At 30.0% G+C, this 24,022-nt stretch overlaps 4 protein-coding genes across 7 annotated transcripts; 2 read left to right on the top strand and 2 right to left on the bottom strand.

The window, feature by feature from the left end:
• Positions 1-1,502: 1,502 nt before the first annotated feature.
• Positions 1,503-5,035, bottom strand: LOC116766725 (ras-related protein Rab-27A). The gene is made up of 5 exons (XM_032656792.2): positions 4,700-5,035; positions 4,524-4,591; positions 4,243-4,357; positions 3,489-3,685; positions 1,503-2,987 (listed from the first exon to the last, which is right to left on the bottom strand). The coding sequence occupies exons 1-5, from the start codon at positions 4,841-4,843 to the stop codon at positions 2,882-2,884; spliced, it is 630 nt and encodes a 209-aa protein (XP_032512683.1). The 5' UTR covers positions 4,844-5,035; the 3' UTR covers positions 1,503-2,881.
• Positions 5,036-5,313: 278 nt separating this feature from the next.
• LOC116766726 (migration and invasion enhancer 1) lies at positions 5,314-6,287 on the top strand. 4 transcript variants are annotated; one of them, XM_061521572.1, is made up of 4 exons: positions 5,314-5,449; positions 5,598-5,705; positions 5,772-5,869; positions 5,950-6,287. In XM_061521572.1, the coding sequence occupies exons 2-4, from the start codon at positions 5,659-5,661 to the stop codon at positions 6,111-6,113; spliced, it is 309 nt and encodes a 102-aa protein (XP_061377556.1). In that variant the 5' UTR covers positions 5,314-5,449; positions 5,598-5,658; the 3' UTR covers positions 6,114-6,287. The 4 variants fall into 4 exon arrangements, with proteins under 4 accessions (XP_061377556.1, XP_032512685.1, XP_061377557.1 ...); XM_032656794.2 differs by lacking the exon at positions 5,314-5,449 and adding an exon at positions 5,466-5,483; XM_061521573.1 differs by lacking the exon at positions 5,314-5,449 and adding an exon at positions 5,498-5,516.
• On the bottom strand, positions 6,094-11,706 carry LOC116766724 (molybdenum cofactor sulfurase). Its single transcript, XM_032656788.2, has 6 exons — positions 11,567-11,706; positions 10,678-11,488; positions 10,291-10,585; positions 8,623-9,250; positions 7,739-8,160; positions 6,094-6,994 (listed from the first exon to the last, which is right to left on the bottom strand). Exons 1-6 carry the CDS (start codon positions 11,637-11,639, stop codon positions 6,791-6,793), a joined length of 2,433 nt encoding a protein of 810 aa, XP_032512679.2. The 5' UTR covers positions 11,640-11,706; the 3' UTR covers positions 6,094-6,790.
• Positions 11,707-14,889: 3,183 nt separating this feature from the next.
• LOC116767001 (lipase 3-like) lies at positions 14,890-17,344 on the top strand. The gene has a single exon (XM_032657144.2). The coding sequence runs from the start codon at positions 14,977-14,979 to the stop codon at positions 16,228-16,230; it is 1,254 nt and encodes a 417-aa protein (XP_032513035.2). The 5' UTR covers positions 14,890-14,976; the 3' UTR covers positions 16,231-17,344.
• The last annotated feature ends 6,678 nt before the right edge of the window (positions 17,345-24,022 follow it).

The following is a 24,022-nucleotide window of genomic DNA, read 5'->3' as shown; positions in this document are numbered from 1 at the left end:
GGAATTGAAATTAAATTAATTATTACTACTACAGAACCTGTGAACGGAATTGTTATATTAAAGTTTTATTATGTACATATGTAAATAAATGTGTGTGTCTATGGGTATGTAAAAAAATGGATGTGGGTTAATTTGGATAATTTTAGAAAATTTAAACTTTACAATTTTTTGTTTTATATATCCCCATTTCTAAGGCAAGGTCGGAGAATTATTGTGGGATTTCTCCAAATCTACTTAATTTTAAGCGTCACGAGCATCATGTTAACATTCTTCCACAATGCTTCACTGCATGTCCACTCAAGTTAACAAAGCCAGTGTATATCTACTCATAGATAAATACACTCAATTTTAATAGCAAACCTATTTCCTGTAACGCCTGAATATATCGCAGCATCAATAGGTAGTGTTCGATAAACAGCCGCAACAAGCAAGTGTGTCCAAGTTCATCGCAACCCGTAGAGCCCCGAAATCATACTCGAAAATAACAAGCATAAATCATAAAGTCACAACTCTTGAACCCTTATCCAATCCTTTCTTACCCTTATCAAATTAGGCTAAAAGGTCAATAGAATATAGATGTGAAAAATATAAAAGATAGTAGTAAATGTCTTTTGACTTCAGTCGTACTTTGCATAGCAGAGGCGCAGACCGCAGCAACAGTGACACCTCGCTTGGTAATAGATTTGAAGTGGAGGGAAGAAGAAACAAATAGGTGGCAGTTTCTTGCCACAACGAGGTCATACCATTGCCGTTCGTGCCAGCCTGAAAATAAGACGCATTCCCAAGATGTAACATTTTGAAGTTTCTAGGCTAAACACTTAACATTATTTTTCAATAGCATTACCATAGTCAGAACCGTTCAGTCTCTCTCAATATCTCAAGATACCCAGAGGTAACATCTACAGATAATGAGATCTAAGACTTTCGCGACTATTCATTTAAAGGAAACTAATATTTTCGGATTACTACACGTTATTATTTTTAAAACTACATACTCCCGACGTTTCGGTTACTTTCAGCAACCGTGATCACGGCTGCCCGTCTGCACGAGATGAGAATTCTCATCATCGGGAGAAGGTAATTTTAAAAATAACAAAATAATGCGTAGCAATCCGTAAATATTAGTTTCATTTAAACACCTACAGATATCTGGGGTACCACAATCCTCCCGGGAGGGCAGAATTTTGGATGTATCTTCAAATGTCCCCTTAACTGTAGAGGGATTTCTAGACTGCTCATGAGAGAGACCTACATTATCAATCATCGGAAAACAATCAATCAAAACAATCAGCATATGGCAAGGCATAATAAAATATTACGCATTTTTTCAACAAATGTACCAAAAGGATTATTTCTGTACTTGGTCTAATTGTACAGAGCTTACATTTATTATTAACAATTTAGTCATTAAAGATCCATTATTTATCTTCTCCTTAACGAAATATTAAAAAAAGTCATATAATAAATATATCTGTTGAAGAATAAATTCAAATAAAACTATAGTAGTTTAAATAATTTAATTCAATTTAATACATCAAAAAGCAATAGTCGTACAGATTTGTACACAAATTGACATTAAAAAATTATCTTTGGTCGAATGGCTCCAAGTATACCGATCCATACAAATCATTACAATCAAAATTATTAAGTGAAAGAAATAATTTACAATTAAAGTGAAACTTTCATTAACATCGAGTGAAATTTTTTCGTTCGTCTATCGCATGTCGCATTACTTTCAGTTGTAGAGATGGGGTAACGTCAAAAGCGCTTGGCAAAAACTAAGGAGCGGGCTGGAAATATATTTATAGTTAACCATTTTCCAAATCCTAAGTTGCGATTAAAAACCTGCTTATATAAATAAATCGAATATTTTTCTAAAAATTTTCAGTAAATTGTCTAATATCCAAAAACGTTTCACTCGCATCATCGTTTTCTGAAACCAGATCACAAAACTTCTACATAATTAATTATTCAAATAAAATATCTCACATCACATATGTGGTCATTTAATAAGAAATTTTATGAATTATATGAACGATATAGTATACAATTTGTAAAGAGAAATATTATACAACAGGTAAAGTTATACAAAAAACTTATCATTATAGTTCAAAATTCAACACGATTACAAATGGTGATATGAAAAAATTGTTACATAAATTGAATTAACTTAACATATGTAAAAATTTAAAAATTTTTTTGAACATAAGCGTTTGTGCAGAAAAATGACTAGAATACCCTGCATTAAATAAAATTAGGCAAGCACACAAAACATCACAAAAGCAACCGTATAAGCACACAAATATAAATTACATAACAGAAAACTGTTTTTTCATACATTTTCTTTACAATAAATGGAACTATAAATATATACATTATATAAAATTAATAATTACTCTGAAAATTGTTGAACTTTGCCAATAACCTAACACTACCGGACGAAGATTTCCATAATGAAAAGTCCAATAGTAGATATATTTTGTTGATATCACATAACAAATTTGTATGTTTACAAAACATTGCACAAGAAATAGATAAAACTCTACATATATAAATAACAACGAATTAGGAAACTTCTATGCATTTAAGATTCAAGCCAAAGTTACCCCCAAATTACATTTCAAATCAAATTTTTGGGCATAATTTTTAAAATTTCCTTCATATTCTGTCATCACTACCTCCTACATAACAGTCTCGATAAATATGCAAATAAAAAAAAAAACAATTCGTAATATTTCATATTACTTGCAACAATTCTCTGGTTCATGCTTTGAGAAAATCTGAATATTGGCACATCCTACTTGACATTGAACGATGAATATGATTTAATGAAAATCAGTCTCAAATCAGATCTTGTACTTAATTGAATGTTACCGTAAAATTAACACAAACACAGCTTCCTGTCTTGTTTCGCTTGTAATCTTTGTAATGATTGCCTCCTACGTCCAGACGCACATAGCATAGCATATTCCACTGACGACTCCATTCTGCATATTATAAACAGACATTTTTATCCCATAAAATATATAAACTTTCATATATATATACAACAGAGGGTTTTGTTTGTAATATACAAGTCACTAACAATAATAATTATTATTATTTATATTTGACTGTCTCTGTTCCGGCTTATCTCCAAAAGGGCTGGACTAATTTTGATGAGACTTTCATTGGTAGGTGATCTAATATAGAGAAATAGAGGCTACCTTTATTTAGTTATATAATTAAATAGTTTTAATGCTTTTTAAATAAAGAATGTTGGCAGGTATCATGTGACAATATAAATAAATAATACTTAGTATATATTATGTCTATATATCTCTTATTATTGTACATAGATATCAAATATGTGACCATTTTTATTCTACCTCGTAAACACATACAATCACATAATAAACAATGCCCTATAGGTACAAAGAAGTAATGACTGTATGTAGAATTGATTTTGCACTTCCTTTATCTATAAAAAATATATAAAAATGTCAAACCTGTACATAATTCTATCCAGGAGTATCTCAGTGGCACGCTCAATATTTTGTCCCGTTTTGGCACTCGTCTCCAAGTATGGCAGATTATAGTTTTTTGCAAATTCTCTAGCTCGATTCTGATTGACTAGTCTCTTCTCTTGAAGGTCACATTTGTGACCGCAAAGAACTATGTCAGGGTCGTCACTCAAACTGTGCGTCTGAAATATAATACAACTATTGTCACAATTAGGGTTGTACAAAAAAAATTACTGTGTCCTTGCTCTAAGAAGATTTTATCAGGGTAGATGATTTACCAGCCAGTTAGATGACAGTCACATTAAAAGAAAACTGATTTGAATTATATCTCAATAAGAATTTGAAATATACTTTTTAAGAAAGCTTACCATATTTATTGTTTTCAGATATTATCATTATGTGATGTAATTGTTAATTTTAATAAACAAAAATAAGTAACTTCAGAAAATCATTATTTTGATTGGATTCTGATTCCAAACCCAAAAAAAGGGAAATCTCTTCATATTTCTTTTTTTAAAGGCTCAGCCGAAGGACTTTCCTTTTGTCTTTTAGATTTGCTATAAATTATTATAGGTACAATATTAATGGGGCAACTATTCTTGATGAACCTGAATATTTTTGGGTACTCTATATATCAAAGTTTTCAATCTTTTTTTGTATAATAAATGAATAAAAAAAAATTTAATATCCAACTATTTTTAAGTTCCATTGTTTTTATACCTCCATAATGAATGTATACCTTCAATTGCTCAATCCAATTCCTAACTTCTAAGAAAGAAGCCTCATTGGTTAAATCAAAGAGAAGCAAGAAACCCATTGCATCTCTATAAAAAGCTGTTGTTAAGCTCCTGAATCTTAAATGAACAAAAATAAGTCATATTATTAATTAGAAATAACAAAATATATTTTTATAAATTAGGTTTATCAATTTTCAGCAACATTAGCCTCTTAAGAACTGTTGTACTATATTTTTAATACAATAATATTAAAAAACAATTTGAAACATAAAAAGGTGAATACCTCTCTTGTCCAGCTGTATCCCAAAGCTGTAGATGAATGCGATGCTGTCTAGAATTTTGTTGATATATCTAAAATTATAACGATTGCAAGGTATTATTTACTATGTTTGTTATAATTTAGCACTCATTGTTAGGAGGCTTTATTTATTTCCTTCAGGACATATGTTTGACACATACCACAGTTTTCTCCCGGAAATCAATACCAACTGTTGAAATAAATTGAGTGTGAAAAACTCCATCAGTGTATTTATACAAAAAGCTCGTTTTTCCAACGCCGGAATCACCAACACAGAGAAGTTTTATAAGATAATCGTAGTCCATATTGAATTCATTCAATTAATATATCGTTTTAATTACTAGAATACTGCTCTATTTTAATCATCAAACAATTAATATAAAAATTTCTTTGGCCCGCTACATAAATACTATCATAATACTATCTTAATTCAAATCTTATCTTAAAAATAATTAGTTATGGCACGATAAAGGACCATATCAAACGATAATAATCGATTTTCATTGACAAGTGACTTTTAATTAATAATAAATGACAGCAAGGAAGGAAACGTTTAAAAAACTAAACTTTTAGATTTTTTATTTTTTTTTATTTAGTTATAACTTAAGATCACCCTAAATAAAAGGTTTTCAAATTCAATAAACTTTACCGTAACTTTTATTTGGATGATAGTTAAACAGTTCAATTAATATAACTAATAATTTGTAACTTATTGACAGAAAGCGATTACGAATTTTTATTTTATTTTATTCATTATTAATACTTTAACGCTTCACATTTTTAAATCGAGCAGCTTACCCACCTACGGTTTGTCAATTTTGACAACTCTAGTTTCTAAATACATAGTTATCTAATTCATTCTTCACTATGTATTACAAAGAAATATGAGAACTAAAGGATATATAACTAAGGTTAGGAAATTTCCGAAATAAATTTAGAAACACAGTACAACAATGCAACATTACACAAAAGTTATATGTAATATAAAACATGATTTACTAAAGAAAATACAAAATACCGGCTTCCTGTCCACATATGCTTATTTTAACTTTTTTCTAGGAATTTACCTGGCTGTTTCTTATATAAGTGTCATAACTATTTTAAGATTACTTAATACATAATGACAGACAATGAAGATCGTAATACCAAAGTTGACATCGAATACTGGTAAATTATCTCTTCATATGAATTCTTTGGTTACTTAACGTCGTATTATATGTAATATTTTTTTAGTAAGGTATGTGATTATAAAGGGCATTGCTTAGAATTGGCTGAAAAAATAAAAACAAGCATTCCCAATGCTGCAGTTTCATGTAAACAAGGCCGGAGAGGTAAAACTGTTAAAGAACCAATTCATGGAGAAACTAACTATCTTTTTCTTCCACGCTCATCTCATTTATTTAATTAACAGGATCTTTTGAGGTAATCATCAATGACAAACTTGTTTATTCAAAATTACAAACAATGGCCCTCCCAGATTATGAAGAAGTGGTTGAAGTTGTTGGAGAAGCTAGTTTAGGAGCTGAACCAAGAAGAATAAAAGGTGAACAACCAATAAACTGTGCAATATCATAACATTTTATTCTGATAACAAAATATGACAACAATATAATGTTTAATATAACATGTATAGAAGTCTTAGTCTTATTAAGTGATCACTTAAATGTTATAAAAGAAACATTGTAAAATTATTAAAAATATTCTCTTAGTTATAAAAATATTTTGAATATTAAAACAGTTATTCAAGAATTTTATTATTATTTAACATTATTATAAGTAACAGTTTTTTAAGGAATTTTTTTAGGAATCTATAATAAATATCCCTGTATTAAAGTACATGCTAGGAGACACACCTTCACATTTATTGGTACATTTTGATTGAAGTGACCTCAGCATATTGATACTAAACTGTTTTTTTGGAGATGGTTTCTGTTTTTCATAGGAAAATTAAAATAAGTGGTCCAATCAAAATTTTTTTCTTTGTTGAGAACCACCAGACAAATGGGCTATCAAACAAAAAAACCCTCACCCTAATGGACATTCAGTTGCCAAGTTCATCTCCATGGATTAATGACCTGAGTGGCCAGAGTATAGTCCAGTCACTATAGTCAATAAAGTTAATTTTTCAATATAAATATGAGATATAAAGTATATCTAAAAATTCATCTATATTTTTTAATCTAAGTAAAGTCATTTGAATAAGATCATTTTACTATTAATATAAAATGAGATATAATCTGTGTATAAACATTTTAACTTAAAAGAGGTTTTATTGGTAAATTTATTTTTAAACTTCTATCCTTCATACCATTGATGGGTCCGATATAACTTAAATAAATTCCAAAACGTAATTTCCCGCCAAATTCTTCAGCTATAGTTCTGAGAGGTTCGACCGTTTTTTGTCCTGTGTTCTGATTTATACAGACCATTTGACAGCGGTTACATTGACCTTCAACCTAAAAAATGATATTGTAAATAATATATATAGAGAAAAATTATTTTCTACACTAAAAACTAATTAATATGAATGCTCCTTTGTAATGGGTATATTCAGTTACACCTATAAATTATTATTGGATGTGTGCTAATCACTTTAAATTTTTATTATCTATAGTCCGTCAATATTATATATATTTTATTTCTGTAGTTTCTAATGCTTACACATTAATTGATTCAATCTTGAATTAGTTTTACACATTTATTTATAATAGAACATATATATAATACAGAACTAGTTATCGTTTTTATTAAATTTCATAAAGCTGTTATTTGTCATTTCATATATTTTACATATTAGAAAAGTTATTACAATAGCTAGCTAAGGAATATCTGATTTTGAAATGGATCATGTCTAAAAAAGCATTTTAAATTATGTGTAAATCTGTGTGTGGATTCTTTATCATGTACCTTTGTTTTTAAATTATGTGTAAATTTGTGTGTGGATTCTTTATCATGTACCTTTATATATATTTTTCCTTAAGTAGTTATAATATCAAGGGGACTAATTAATTAATTTAACATGTACATTGAACGCATTTGTTAGTATAGGTACATATTATTTAAATAGACCAAGATATGTTTTTTCGATGAGGGTCTATTTATTTTACTCAGTTTAAAACACATATTCTCTGATAATTAACACTTAAAAGGTAAGTTAAGTCCTTGAAGGTACAAATTTGTTAAGACAATTGTAAACTTACTTTGAACTCATTTTTTCCAATGATAATCTTAAGCCAGTCTCTCTCAATGAGTTCCTTATTTGTATCAATAATAATATTTCCTCTGAACCTGTCAACCAATGTATCAATGTCATCGGTGAATGTTGGATCTTTTATTTTGTCCTTCAACCATCTAACAGTCGCTTTGTTTATCAAGAGGAATTGCGCTTGATTACTAAGTGATAGCATTTTTTCGCTGTTTTTCTTCTGAATTCTTTTGTCATCTGAACATTGCCTTATAAGTCTCAGATATGATATTTCTAAAGCATTTGATATCCAGTCTGCTACTAAGTCACCGCAGTCATACCCTCTGACGACATCTGTGCATACTTTGCTTTGGCATAATGACATCTCTTGAAGTTTTGTATTTGGCGGGTCTAGAGGTATTGAAATTGACGGCATTCCTGAAAAATTTTGTAATAATATCAAGTATTTGCATTCGTTTATTAATAGACAAAAACATTCATTGAAGTGATAACATCTTATGGGAGTGTAAACCGCTTCGTAACGTAACGCGTAACGGCGCCACTCAGTCTGGTTTCCGTTTCTCGCACGCATACGGCATCGGCATTACACGCATGAGCCGAAAGTGTTTCGACTTTCCGAGTGTTATTCAATTTATTCATAAACATTTAACGTATACAAAATTTAAGTAACCTTACTTTTTATAAGTTCCACAATTTTGTTATGAAATAGTTAAGTTATCACTTGTCGAGCGTCCCGAGAAGTATTTTTTTAAATAAAATATTTTTTTGCTTCTTCCACATAGATTATAAATTTAAAACTTTTAATATCCTTTGTTTTGTTATAGATATAACCTGGATCTGTCTTTCTATATGTTACTGTAAAAATACTTGTGTACTCACCTTTAAAAGTAAGTGTTAAACATTTCTTATTTAAATCTATAATTGGTTGTATCATACACATGCGGCTATTTTGTTTCTGTGTCAAACACACGCCATTGTCTTTAACAATCATCCATTCTCTGTCATATTCGAATCCTTTAGTCCCAATCATCCAACCGGTTTTAATTTTAAACGCCCCACAAGATTTGACAGGGAATATGGCTAGTTCGGTTAATTTTATATTAGATTCAGTACTATCAGTTGTTGGGTCTATGTTATTCGTGACATAACTTTCATTCACACTGTATATTTCCTTAATAAAATCAGTTTCATTGGTATCTATTTGCTTCTCATAGAACGAAACTGTGAAACGTTTACGTTGATGATATTGTCTCTTGACGAAACATCTTGTTATCATTGCAATTAATCTATCAACGTCATTAAACGTATTGTAGTAACCAAACGATACTCTTATAGCACCGGTAGGTTTGTTATTGACTAAGTCCATTTCATCTCCACATTTGTGACCGGCTTTATGCATGCTCTTCATTTCTTTGTTTGTTACATTCAAATGTCTCTGACACGAACCAGAATTACAAAAACAACCGGTTCTAACGCTTATATTAAATAAGTCAGCCATGTGTTGAAACTGTAATAGTAATTGTATATTATGAAATAACATTCTGATTGGAAAATTATTTTAATGTATAATTAGTATACTTCGAAAGTTTTTTTACACTCGTACTATAAATCAATACTACAAGGATTATGAAACAGCAAATGTTTGTTAGAGCCAAAGGAGCAATTGCAAAGAAATATTATAAATTAAAAAATATATATTATTACACCAATACATTGATATTAACTAAATATGGCTTACAAAACCACAAGGAAACAGGCTTTCAAATGAAAAAAAAATTATCGAAATTAGTCTAACTGTTCCAGAGCTGCTATGACACATACAAATTATATGTATTTGAAATGAACACACATCTTTATAACACACCCCGTTTTGGGTCAGAGGTTAAAAATTAGTTTTCTGGAGTACTGAAGCAGTCTAAAATGATTGCTTATGAGTCATATAATTGGCTTTAGATTTAAGAAATATTTTCCAGTTCTATCAATACAACATAAACTAGACAATGAATAGAGATTCCTATAGTAACTGATTGTCTTGTCTAAATAAATACTTTGCTGAAAAACATTTTTGAAATCAAATTAGACATGTAGCCTGGGATTCTTATGAGGGTTAGGTGTTTTTAACTTCTGACATAAAAAAGGGTGTTGTAAGTTTGAAATCTCTGTCTGTGCTTGTGTGTATCTTTCTGTGGTTTTGATAGTTTTCAGACTGCTCAACTCGTCTCAATGGTTTTTTTAATTGAAAACCAGTTTCCTTGTGGTTGTTCCTATCTGTATGGTTAATATCAGTCCAGCAGTGTAAAAATTTCAGCTCCATCCCAAAATGACGTGAGGCTATTTGAATTATGAAAATTCAAATAAGTGCTCCCACTCATAAAAATACAATCTTTAAATGGCAATTACTGCATAGCGTTTTTAAAAATTTATAGAATTTTATTTTAATAATGTAATTTTTTTAATGTAAAATATTTCTTATAACATTAGTCACTAAAATATGTCTAACAGTAAATATAATTTTGACTATTTTTGTTATGGGGAATGTATTCTTACCTCGGCATATCCAATATAAGATCCATTTTCCCTTAACAGATTAAATGCGACTATCGCTCCTTGTTTCTTTATGTTTGTAAAATCAGAGTCCATATACAATACCGCTGCTCTGTTACCATTCAGATGTTTAAGATCAATCAATTGTTCATACAGATCTTTAGCCAAATGGAATGTGTGAAAAGATATAGTATCCATAATATTATTATTTACTAATTTAGGTATCAACAGTGCCATTGTGTCGAAGCAATGTTTTAGAGCGATAATTGATAAAAATGGAAGGGTGCCATCTTCAAATCTGTGAATATAAGAAGATTTTAAGGTAGGCTGATTGAATTCTAGCATTTTAATGCAAAGTTTTGCTATTTATAATCTGTAATGTTGAATCACCTTTCATGAAGTGATGATCGTTTTACATGAAAATCTTCACTACTTAACACAATGTCTACGGTGCCACCTCCAAAGTACTTCTTCTCACTTAATACATCCGCACTATCATTTTTCACCAACAAAGCTCCTAAACCAGTCGGGAAACCAAATATCTTGTAGAAGGATAAACAAACAAAGTCCGGTTGTGTAACTGATAGGTCCAATTTGTTTGAAGCTACAAATGCAGCAGCATCCAAAAGTATATACCAATTACAATCCACTTCACAAAGCTGTTTCTTCAGGTAACTGCCGAGACAACCATTTTTGATGTCCCGTATATAATTTAAGGGATATTTGAACCCATTGAAATTAGTTTGGGCTGGATATGCTAATAAAATGTTACCTTTCTTACTATCTCTCTCATAATTTCTAGGTTTTGATTGTATTGATTGCAATGAATTCAGGAAGTCGTTATGTGTTATATGAATAACGTGAGCATTTTTTTCTTTCGCTATTTCTCTTAATCCAAGAACAGATGTATGGTTGTCCCTGAGATACATGAATGATCCGTTAACATCCTCGCTTTGGAATTTAAATGATTCAACAACAAGTTTCAAGGACTGAGTTGTTCCAGATGTAAATATCAGGGTATATGCTGATGAGTTAGTGTTGAAATGCTTCAATACCCTGTTTCTGATTTGTTCTATACAGTCTCTTGTATATTTATCTGAATGTGGATTCAAATATACATTATTTAAGAGATCTTCATTTATTTTCTTTAACTGTATTTGAGGATATAATGCAGTTCCCGCGTTTTCTAAGTAACATTTATCTGAAAATATTAAAGTCTAATATAATACTGGCATAAACATATTTCATATAGTTATGAAATAAAAAAATTATGTCATACCTCCTAAATGGGTGAATTCATTCCTTATAATTTGCATTCTCTTATTGTCTAAAACATTGCTTAAGGCAGACATTTTTGTTGATCTTTAACGTTTTATCACTTTTATTTATCCAGCTGGAAGTCGTAACACAATACATACTGTGACTGATGAAATGGCCTCAACTCTTACTAAACACCGTCCCTGAACACAACGTAGTCATTAAGAGATAATAACGGAAACTAGCGGCAAAAAATATATTTTAATTGTACATGTTATCATTTATTTGGCCGCTTTTTTAACAATTTTCCAGTCATTTTATTTATTAGTTTTAATATAGTATTTCAAGCTATGGATTTAACATTTCAATGTTTTAAAATATTTTGTTAATATTATAAGAATTATAATTTTACAAATATTAATTATTTACAATAAATTGTCCGCATTTCAATGTTGACTTTTAACTGTCACTGTCAGACAATAATAACTAGAGGATCACAGAATGCTTAAGCAATTACCGATTTGTGTTATTTTAAATCAGCAAAGGACTGCTATATTCACGTCATGAATGAGTAAAAGAAACAATTCCAAATTACTTTTATTTAGTAAGAAGTTGTGTGGTCTATGAAAATAAAAGGGATACTTCAATATAAGTTTAAAATAGGAGTCTTACAATCTCTTCAAGCACATGTATAGAATACTTAATAATGAGGTTAAATAGTTTGATATTAATAAGCAATTTCTGGAACAATATTTTATTTCTATAACCCATTTACTATGCCATAATGCATAAAGACACAGGTACATCATAGAACCTCCAACGGCATCGCCTTACTAAATTGCGTTACGCCAATTTAATTATTGCTTTTATGGAGAGCTTTTAGTCGCTTTTAGTAGCAAGCGAGCGTGATCGACTCCTTTAAAGTGAATTGGCTTTCACGACAGGAAGACATTTTCTCTATCTACAATTTTCTCTCAGTATATGTTTTCCTTAACGGAATTATTACACATTAATCTTTGATACTATGAATTTAACCTATTTTTACATATAGTTTTATTTTTTACTTTAATAGAAATTCCTTTACTTAATTAAAGCATTACATTTAAACTAATTAGAATGTCAACTTAGCATTCATTGTTGTTTTATTCGTCTTATAGATAAAATGTGAATTAGTGGAAAAAATCTTTTATATCTTGAAATGCGAATGTATTATCTCTAGAAACGAGACTGTCGGAATATGTTTTCTCTAAATAAATTTATCGTTTTCCTTTTTACCACTTAAACTGCTTATGACTGAATTGATGTTGTAAACTATAACAATACTCATATGCAAGAATAATAGAGCAAATCCTATTTTAATTTAATAAAAAATTGATATCTTTACCTCAAGTGTGTGTTCCTATTTCGTTCCTATTCCCTCCATTATTGAGAAATCAGCACTTTTTTCAAGTCTGGCTCCGTGATCTCTGCGTTATTGATAATTAATGAACGTCTCGAAATAAACTGAGCGTGTCAAAGATGAGACAATAGCGTGCCTTTTACAATAGGTTAGCGTCTCTAATTGAAAATATACGTTGGGTTATTTATGAATTAATATTTATAAACATCGCCAATATTTATGGTTTTTGTTCCTCATTATTTACCTAAGGCTATCAAAATTTAAATTATAACTGAGCGTTAGTAGGAGAGGTTATGCTAACATTATACAGAATATCTATTATTTTATGATATCGATCATTCACACTAGAATTGTGATATGGAATATGTTTATCACAATTCTATGTCACATTATCATGGCCAACTTGTGGTGGAAGTCATCTGACAAACAACGACACGTCAAACGTAAGCCCGGCTTTTCGGAACGTAAGTGAAACAAGGCGCTTATGAACTGTCTGACCAATTTTTTTCTATATTCTACTATAATGTGTTGATATACTTTTTGTTGATTTGGTTACGAAAAATCTATAGATTTTATTTGGAAATTTATAATTTAATAGGAAGACTTCTTTCCGAGTATCGTTTAACTATTTCTAATTTTATTTAAATATATGTATATATAATAATAATATTTGTTATAAAAAATAAAAGGTAATTATAATTATTACACTTATGAATTTTTCGGAGTGAATAAACTTATTAAAGAATTATTTTAGATAGTTATCTGCTATTACTTATTATTAAGTATTAGGTTCAGAGTTTATGCTTCAGAGTTCAGAGTTTATGTTTCGGCTATATACTTTGCTCGCTGTCATGATTTTAAAATATTTAGAGCAAGTTCGAAGAAAGCTAGATACTATTTGTATATTCTAAAATAAAATATTTATATACACTGGGCCTAATTATGTATGTAAGTGGACTGGTTTATAATAACATTATTAAAATTTATAAAACACACTTGCCTAGGCGCTCGTGGGAGAGATTTGAATTATAATCCCTATGTAGTATTGGGAACTTTTTTGTTCACATGGCAGAATGATGTCAGCGTGGGACAAACACAGGTTCTATTTTATTATATCTTAAAATTATGATAGTACATTTTTATAAATATATTTTCATGAATGCAATTCTCACAGAAATGGGTTTAATATTTTGTTCAATGCAATCGTGTCATTCTTTTTAACAGTAACTATTTTTGACGCTGCAATTACTTAAAAGTCATATCATCATACATCGTATAAGTAGTAACAAGGAAAATAAATATACTCATCATATTACATCGTCTTGTGTCTGTTTGTAATAGAAGTCTTAGTTGTACCTTTCATTAATAGTGTTTTCATAGTTACATAGAATGTGAATTATTGTGATTACTGATTAAACGTTTATGTGTTATATAGAAACAATCGCCACTTCGATAATTACGTGCGTTTTGACATTAAGCGCGGGAAGCAATAAATGTCTTTTACCTAATATTTATAATATTCTTCTTTTCTCATACTAAACTTAATCCCATCAAAGTCAACAAACCCATAACTACGTCACGGGTATTTAAGGACGACGGAAGTATTAATCAATTTAGGGTCAGCCTTTGTACAAATATATAAAATAAATATCAATAATATGTTTTGTAATATTTATTGCGATATTTTTTACATAATGCTCAGTATTCGAAGGTTGCTAACTTGTTTAGAATCGATTATTTAATAAATATCAAAAAATTTTAATGACATAATATATATGAATATGAGTAAACAGCGAACGCATACTATATTTAAATAATATTGATAATGATTACTGTTTGGAGGTTTTCTTCTTTAAAAAGTTGTCTTTAAATAATGTATGTTTTATTTTTATACATATAATTTCCTGTTATTTCGTGGGTGAATTTTAAGGCGTTAAGGTGTCAAGAGTTGCTATTAATTCAATGTCAAATCAAATTTGTCCACTATTTTTTATTGAATTTATTGTTAAGTTACCATTGACTTCGGCCTCTGGATGTCATTAGCGATAAGCACGCCGTTACGTTTACTTGTGATATTTGGATTTCGTAATATGAATACTTTATACGCAATCATAGTTTTTCTTTGCCTTGCGTCTATCAATAAGTGTGTGCATAGTTTTGAATTCATATTTCAACGGGATAGTACAAGTGATCCGGACGTATTTTTGAATTCACCGCAGCTGATTCGAAAATATAATTACACTGTTGAAGAACACGAGGTTACCACGGAGGATGGATATAAGTTAAATATCTTCAGGATACCTAAAAAAGCACCACCAGTTCTACTCGTCCATGGAATTGGAGACAGTTCTGACTGCTGGTTGGTATTAGGTCCCAAACATTCCCTGGCATATCAACTAGCAGATAACGGCTACGATGTTTGGTTATTCAACGCAAGAGGAAACCGGTACAATAAGGAAAATGTCAATAAAGTGCCGGATAAAATATTTTGGGACTTCTCGTTTGAGGAAATTGGATATCGAGACTTACCAAGGACCATTGATTACATATTGAATGTTACGAGTATTTCAAAGCTGACGTACATCGGATTCTCTCAAGGAACAACAGTGTTTTTGGTGATGTTGAGTTTAAGACCAGAGTATAACATTAAAATAGAACATGCTATTCTATTGGCCCCTGTCAGTTCTTTGATTACTACAAAGTACCCACTTATAGATTTTTTCTATAACAATTTGGATAAACTGAAGTCTCTCGCTAGGCATATTTTTGAAGTGTTTCCATTCAATGAAAGATTGAATCGGTATCACGTGGCAGTGTGCAACCCACGATCGCCTTTGCGATTACTTTGTGAATCGGAATTATTTGTTAATTTTGGCTTGAAAAAATTGACGAATCTATTACCAGAAAAATTGCCAGTCATAACAAGCCACATACCCGCTGGAACATCTTCAAAACTCTTTCTACATTTCCTCCAATCCTATAAAGGTTTTCGCAGATACGATTATGGAGGAACAAGAAATAAAATCGTTTATTCCTCGCCATCCCCACCAGAATATGATTTATCTCGAATATTTGTGCCAGTTACTTTAATTACTAGTGAAGTGGATTGGTTTAGCGCAATTGATGACGTGAATGTGCTTAAAAATAAGCTGCAAAACGTAGATAAATTTATAGTTATAGAAAAAAACCGCCAGTTTACGCATTTAGAATTTATATACGGTGCTAGGGTAAACAAATTTATTAATCAGCCTGTTTTAAATATTTTAGAATTTATACATAAAGTCTAAAACTTTCAGAAGCATTAAGGTGCTCCGGCTGTGAAAGAATTACTTTTTAAATGAAACTAATATTTTTTGGATATACCACGCGTACTTAATTTTTTTGTTAAAACTACATACTCTCGACGTTTCGGTTAATTTTCAGCAATCGTGATCACGGCTGCCCGTCTGCACGAGATGAGAATTCTCATCGTCGGGAGAAGGTAGTTTTAAAAGTATTAAAATAACGCGTAGCAATCCGAAGATATTAGTTTCATTTAAATGAATAAAACTCGCGAAAGTCTTAGATCTCAGGAATTACTTTTGTACATATTTTATAAGCTATTTGTAAGTAGTAATCGTAATGGATGATATAAATAATTTTGTTGCCAATTTTAACAAATTAAGGAATCCGAGTGTTCTATATAAACAAGTACATTTGGTAAATAATGTTTTGAAGTAAATAGTGCTTTAAAAATATAACCCGCGTAAATTTAGTTTATATTTTAATTTCCAAGCTTACATTTAAGTTTCGTTGCAGTAATCATGCTCGCAAAAGGAAAAACTTAATGTTTCTAAAAAATATCATCTTGGATCGAGTGAGACGAGGTTGACAAGCAAAATATAAACCAAACATACGCGAGTTTTATCCGAAAATAAAACTTTTTTAAGTTTAACTAGTGAAAGTCATAAAAAAATGTTAATCGGGCTTACCTGATACTTATATTTATCTCTCTATACAATATTTAAATGTTGTGAAATAAAAAAAAATGTAATAACACGATAGTTGTGTTTGTTTTAGGGCAGTAAAATATAAAATTTTAATTTAAGGTCATTTTTATTATGCGCCGAAAAACCAGTTTATCACAAACGGCATTCTTGACATTGAGTTTTGACCTCGATGAGAATGTTAGCTGTGAGCCTCTGTCAATTTATGGACAAGTAGTAAATCTATGATTTAAGAAATATATATGGAAGCTTAATTTAAAAAAGAGCAATTTAATTTAAAAATTTAATAATTTGAGCAATATATGACGCGTTGAAGCAAGCACTGTCTTAGAAGTTTTTTTTTATCAATTTTATTTTATGTTTTGAGTTTAGCATTTCTCAATTGTCTATCAGGTATTTTAAATATTCTGTTTAATTAAATTAGGGAAACTTAATATTAACTTATTTTTAACAAGATGTGTTTAATATAATAAAGCGCGCGTAGTATATCCGAAAAATATTAGTTTCTTTTAAATGAATAAAACTCGTGAAAGTTTTAGATCTCATTATGTGCTTAATATTAAATAAAAAAGGTTACTTTATGATTAATCTGTATTTCATTAACTTTCTAGTTTGTTGCTGACTTGCTGGCAAACTTTGCTCTCGTTGGAAATGGTGAAATGTAAATATTTCATGAGCCATGTCCTGGATTGGGGTACTTGGTCCCAGTTGATCTCAGAATATTTTAATTTTCAGCGATAAACTATTTAAAACAGCGTTTTAAAATTTACATTTTATGAAGTACGATAACGAATATTTTTTTTTATGGATTTAATTTAATTTTACCTTGAAGGTATTGTTGTGGAACAGAAAAAATATATAAAAAATTAATTGTTAAAGGTAATAAAGTTGTTTATAGTTAGTTAATTACCTAAGTAATGGTTGAAACTATGTAATAAACGAATGAATGGAATCTATATAATACAGAGAATACTCTAAAAGGGAACAATGGATTGAAATATACCATTAGTATAGAAACAGATCTCCAACGCTATGTAAGTCTGTAACTAGTTTTGTGAATTCGTGTAGATTCAAAAATTAAAAACTCCATCTGCTGCTTCAGTGTCTGAAACAGACATCCAATCGTGATTGCCTCTCTACACTCAATTTAACGTTGAAAACACTCTGTTTTGTTCGGATAATGAACTCGATGAGGCGTGTTGGTCCGGTTAACAAACTCTTATTCATTGTCATCTCGACCCGTTAGTGACGTGACTATAATTAATGTAGTCGTTCACTATGTGTGATATATTTAATGAGGTTCTAGAAAGTCCCTTAAAAGAAATCGATTCCCAGAGCACGACGGCTCAAGAAAGAAATAAAATCGTGATACATATGTAAATAGAGCCTTTTTGTGTATTAAATTTAATCCAAAATCGGTTTTTACGCTCCATTTTATGGAAGCTCCTATTGTTTTTGATACATAATTCGAAAAAGTTTAATGCCAGCAAAAGTTTGAGTACCAGCAATTGATCGACTTCATGTTTTTTGATGGTATGCAGCAGAAATCTGTTCATTTAATCTTTGTAGGATGTGATTAAATTTTGAAATGATTTTAATTTTTTTGGATAGTAACGATATTGTAAAATTATTTTCAAATGAACAACGGATTGAAGGCTCTAAACTCCCAATAAATATCTTAGATCTGTGCTGGGAAAAATATTCTAGATGAAGATAGATCCTTTATATGTAAAATAGAACTTTTAATATCTATAAGTACTTTTTCAATTTCAGACAAGTTCAACTCTGATTTCTATTTTTTGTTCTCAAGGTCTATTTTTTAGGAAGTGTATTTTCTACTGTTATTTTCATAGAAACGAATATATTATAAGCTCATCATTGTTGCCCATTTTAAGATAATCAAGAACGAGAGAGAACAGTCAAGGGTTCATGGTCATTTATTATGTAGTTCATTTAAAACACAACACGTATTTTCACGTACCGCGGGATATTTGGCGGTGTTGATTTCATATCTTGATGAACAGTATACGATACTAACAAGTGCACAGAAAGTTTTAATTTTATTTCGTAGAAGGCACATAGAAGCCAACAAATGGATAAAGAGAAGATATACAGAATATTAACTGTGCCACAATGGCCGGAGTAACATGTATAACATCGAACTCACACCTGCTTATTTATAAAAATAAATCAAAACTCCATGTAGGGTTGATATTTTAATTAATATCTGGACAAAAATATTTTTTTATAAAACAAGTACGTATTCATTTTGATGTCGAACAAAAAAGGATTCCGGATATACAATACATGGGTGAGTACTTTAACCGCAGCACTGTTAAAAATATACAACCTTTATTTATAGCTACAACCGTGTATAATAAAAAATAGTGCTTTGCCTATTATGAGTAATATATGATATGATTTGAATCACTTGAAAAATGTTTGTCGTGAAATATTGACAACAAACAATTTCTCTTAAACAGTTTTGTTATCAAAATAATAACAAAAAATAATGAAGTCGATTAATTTATCGATTAGTTACTAAATTTGTATATTTTCTATAATAAATATGGTATTTTTTATATATTTCTGAATTAAAACATTCTTTAAGTTCTTTTTGCATATAAATTACGGTATCATTACAATGGAGACGCGACAATTCTCGTGTTAAAAACTCTAAACATAACTCCATTGAAGAATATTGCCAATTGATGAGAATTTGGTTTTTAAGAAATAATTGACATGTGCTAAACTTTTAACGACTAGGAAATAAAAAACTCAACATTAGATTATAATATCTTACTTTAAATTTGGATGTCTTTCGGATGAGTGTTAGTGAGCTTATACTGGAACAGAGGGAGGTTGTTTTTCATCTAGGGTTATCCACGGCATAGAAATTGAGTAATACAGAATGTGGTTAGTCATATTTTAATTGAATTGAACAATGAAACATTTTTAATTGGCTCTACTATATAGTCCACATTCATAATAATAAAAAGAAATCGTGTTGGAACGTGCAGTTTAAGAAGACAAAATTATTTTAGATGAAACTAGGCAAAGAAATCAAAGAATGATGTTTCCATTTTAAACACTAGAACATACGAAATAAAATATTCCCGTTATCACATTTCCAGGCGACATACGGAAATAGAGCCCGTCGACAAATTGACATGCGGCGTTTCACACAAAGGGAATTCATAGCAGAGTACCTGAGCTTCAGATATTACTGTGTTTCTGTTTAGATTGCCATTAAAATCTATTTCATTATATAAAATTTATAGATCAACTTTGAGTACATTTAAAAACAAAACTACTCGATACACGTGGAAACTTCCTACAAGTGTGCATAGAGATCATTGATGCATTATACTTTCTTGGAGGGGGAAAAATATAGGTGAATGTTGTCCTCAAATTTTCACAATTATTATGCAGCGAAAACTTTGAAGATAGATTTTAAATTTGAATTCCATTGCAAAAAAATAAAGGCCATGTCACCTGTGTGATTTTAATACAAAATCACTACGCTTCAGAAAGCGGTTACTTCAAGGAAATTTAAGTTCTTAAGTGTAAACCTTTGAATTGTGTCTGCCCGTTTGCTTATTTTTATTCTCTAGTCTTTCTTGCATTTTTTGTAATTTAAGTTTCAATAATAATAAATATATTTCAAAAATAAAAAGAAATAACTTTTTTTGTACGTAAACTTAAATTATTGTAAAATATGTCATATTTTTATTTATTACAGAAATAAAATATGACCACAATCACATGTTTCTGTTACAGAAGTTTATTTTAATATATAAACAAATTGTTTATGTTAGCAAGAGGAATTATTTATGTTAGCATCGATATATCTGTTTTAAATCGTATTTATAAATGCTATTCCTTGATATATTATTTTTTAGTGAAGGAAATATAATAAGTATGACATATATATTACAGTCTTCTCTTTAGTACAATTCACTATTTGCTCATACTCAGGTTGGAAAGATTAATGAATTTATCACCAATAGTGTTTTAATAAATAATAAAAAAATAAATTTTTAGTTTATTTATTAACACTTAAAAAATGTATATTTTTTATTCCTGTCTGTTCATAAAAATCTGTATTACTTTAAACTCTCGTGATATAAACACAATTTTACAAATTTCTTTGCTTTGATTCCTATGGAAAAAAAAAAATAAAACATTTGTCAATTCAACAAAATTATTGAGCTGAATATACGTAGAGCCAAGACGACAAACAAAAAGATATATAAAATGCATTTGTTTTCCAACAACAATAAACAATGCTCAACAACAGATTCAACAATCAATCTCAACAAAGACAATGTTCCCTCTATTTCACTGAATTCTATAACAGGTCTTATGTAACTGTTAATTTATAATGGGAAGATCCGGAAACATCGATATTGTATTATTTACAAATGTTACCATTGTTAAAATTCATGATTTATGTTTGATATTGATATTATTATTAAAATGCATATCCATGATAATGTTTATTTACCAAGATTTATAATGTATCACGACTTAAGAAGGTATTTTTTTTTCAATTCCTTTTTATAAAATCTCCAAAAACTATGACTGCACTAAAATAACTTTGAGGTTAACGTTTTATTCCGTTCAGCAGAATTTCATATAACAAAAAGCAGATAATATTTGTTTTAATGGCTTTACAAAGCAAACAGAGTTATACCAGTAATGCTTGCCTTAATAAAAATAATCATGCTACTCTTTTTAGAATATTGGACATAAACGAAGTATATTAGGTTATAACGAATTTATCTAGTATTAAATATTATTTTATTTTCATGGACATTTAGAGAATAATTTCTGTAGTAACAATTTGTCCGTATAAAAAACATTTACAGATTAGGGAAATGTTAACTTAATTTGCATTGAAAGAGAAAAAAAATAATGAAATATTCATTAAAACGACTAGGAATGAGCTTGAAACATTCGTAATAAAAGTATTAATATTAATACAAAAATATCCTTACATTGTTATAGATACGAAAATTCAATAATTCGATCAGTAAACGGCGGTTTCAAAGTGATGTCCAATGACATTACGTTGAAAACAGTGCTTTGTCCAGGTAATGAGCTCGTCGGGGCTCGTTGGTGCGGCTAACAGACCCTTATTCATTGTCATCTCGACCCGTTAGTGACGTGGTTTTAATTAATGCAGCATAGTCGTTTATATATTATAATCAAATCATGTTGGAATTATGACATGTATGGATATATATATTTTTTATGTTAATTACTGTTTCGAGATTTTCCTTTTGTATGTTATAACTATTTACTTAAATGAACAGAATGGTCTCTTTCGTTCTTGTGTATGGTAAGACTACCTGTAAAGGGATTTAAAGAAGGCTTGTAGAAGTCTTGGAGGTTGATTAAATAGTAAAGTTTCTTAGAATGTTTCTTTAATAAATTTTAATGACAATGAGCATCGGTGAAAGGGTTAAAGAAAATATCCCGGATACTAAAAATAGGCGTGTGTTAAAGTCAACAGTATTGGAAAAAACAATAAATAAACCAACCTACTACATCTGGTTTGAAAAACCAAAGATCCTCGCTCTTACACAGGTACATATCAGCATGAATACATCCTAGATCCACAATTGATACATCCGCGAGGCTTTGAAATTAAAAAAAAAAACATCCGAATTGCAATAGAGAAATTAGTTGGCAATTTTCTGAAACACCGCAAGACCTCAAGACACAATTAGCGCATTCTGCGTGCATCCAGAGGAGTAGGCCAGAAAATTAATAAATCGTTGGCGGTAGTTGAAAAATAGCGAGACTAACTAACTGACAGACACTTTCATCTCGTTTCCCCTTGATGACAGTTGGTGTAAAATAACCGAAACGTCGGGAAAATGTAGGTATAAAAGATTTAAAAAAGTTTAATTTAAATTAAACGATAGTTTTCACGAAAATTAGGAATTCAAAATTATTATGTTTTAATCTACTTACATTACGGCTGGAGGGAGAATCAATCAGATGGATGCAGAATTCTAGTGTTATATCACAGGTATGTGGTGATCTTAGAGAAGCATTAAATGGGATTATGGGGTATATTAAAATATATAGATTGCAATTGAATTTCGGGTATATTAAAACGTGTCAGTTTGAGGTATGAGAATCTTAACAAACACAGTCCAACAACGATATTTCTCAGTGTAATCAATGTGTATAAATGATAGCTTAGTATAATAGCCGGCACGTAACTTGGCAAGGGCCGATAGGATGCAGAATATGATTTTTAGGTGTCAAAAGTATCAAGCGGGATGAGACGGTACAATGCCGTCCGCGTGTTTAGAAATTTGCTCCTGAGTACACTTAAATTGAACCCATTGTTTTTGTTACTGTTACGATTTTTTTTATTGGTAAACATCAAAAGTAACCCCTTTTTATGCACTATGTGTACCTATATGCGTAAACTTATCCCCACTTCGCCAAAATCTTGCTAAGTTACGTACCGGCTATTATTCTTTGATGATAATGTAGATAACTTTATCTTAATTTTATTGTAATACAGTGGAGTGTTGATTGTAATTATCATGACCTACTTAACTTGCTTATTGTTTTAAGTTATTCCGACAATCGTCATCGAATAGTTGAAAACATTTATGTAGACGATAAAAAAAATATTTAAGACAACCGCTTAAGGTTTTCTAAAGTACGGGTGTTTATTGAGGGACCATTGTTATATTGGTTTCATACACCTATACATACTTTGTCGACTGCATTCAATCGTCTATACTATACAGAATTATTTGCAATTTTTCCGAATTATCTTTATTACAAGGAAGAGGAAATTAATGAGTCTCGATGCTTTTATCTAGATGGTCAAGTTGTCATGATTTATTATTGAATCCACCAAAACATAATTATCTTTTATATGGAAGTGAAAAACTACTTATAGGGCTATCCAAGGCAAACTTTTTATACCTGTGGAAGGAAATATTATTATAAAGGTTAAAATAATTAAACATTGCAGTCTCTTATTTGACAATTCTCTAATGAGACGTAACTTCTCAGCTTTCCAACGACGCACGGTGTAGGTTACGGGTCCATTGCAAGA

Source organism: Danaus plexippus, chromosome 10 (assembly GCF_018135715.1).
Source record: "Danaus plexippus chromosome 10, MEX_DaPlex, whole genome shotgun sequence".
Lineage (NCBI taxonomy): Eukaryota > Metazoa > Arthropoda > Insecta > Lepidoptera > Nymphalidae > Danaus > Danaus plexippus.
This window is presented reverse-complemented; position numbering and strand designations above follow the sequence as displayed.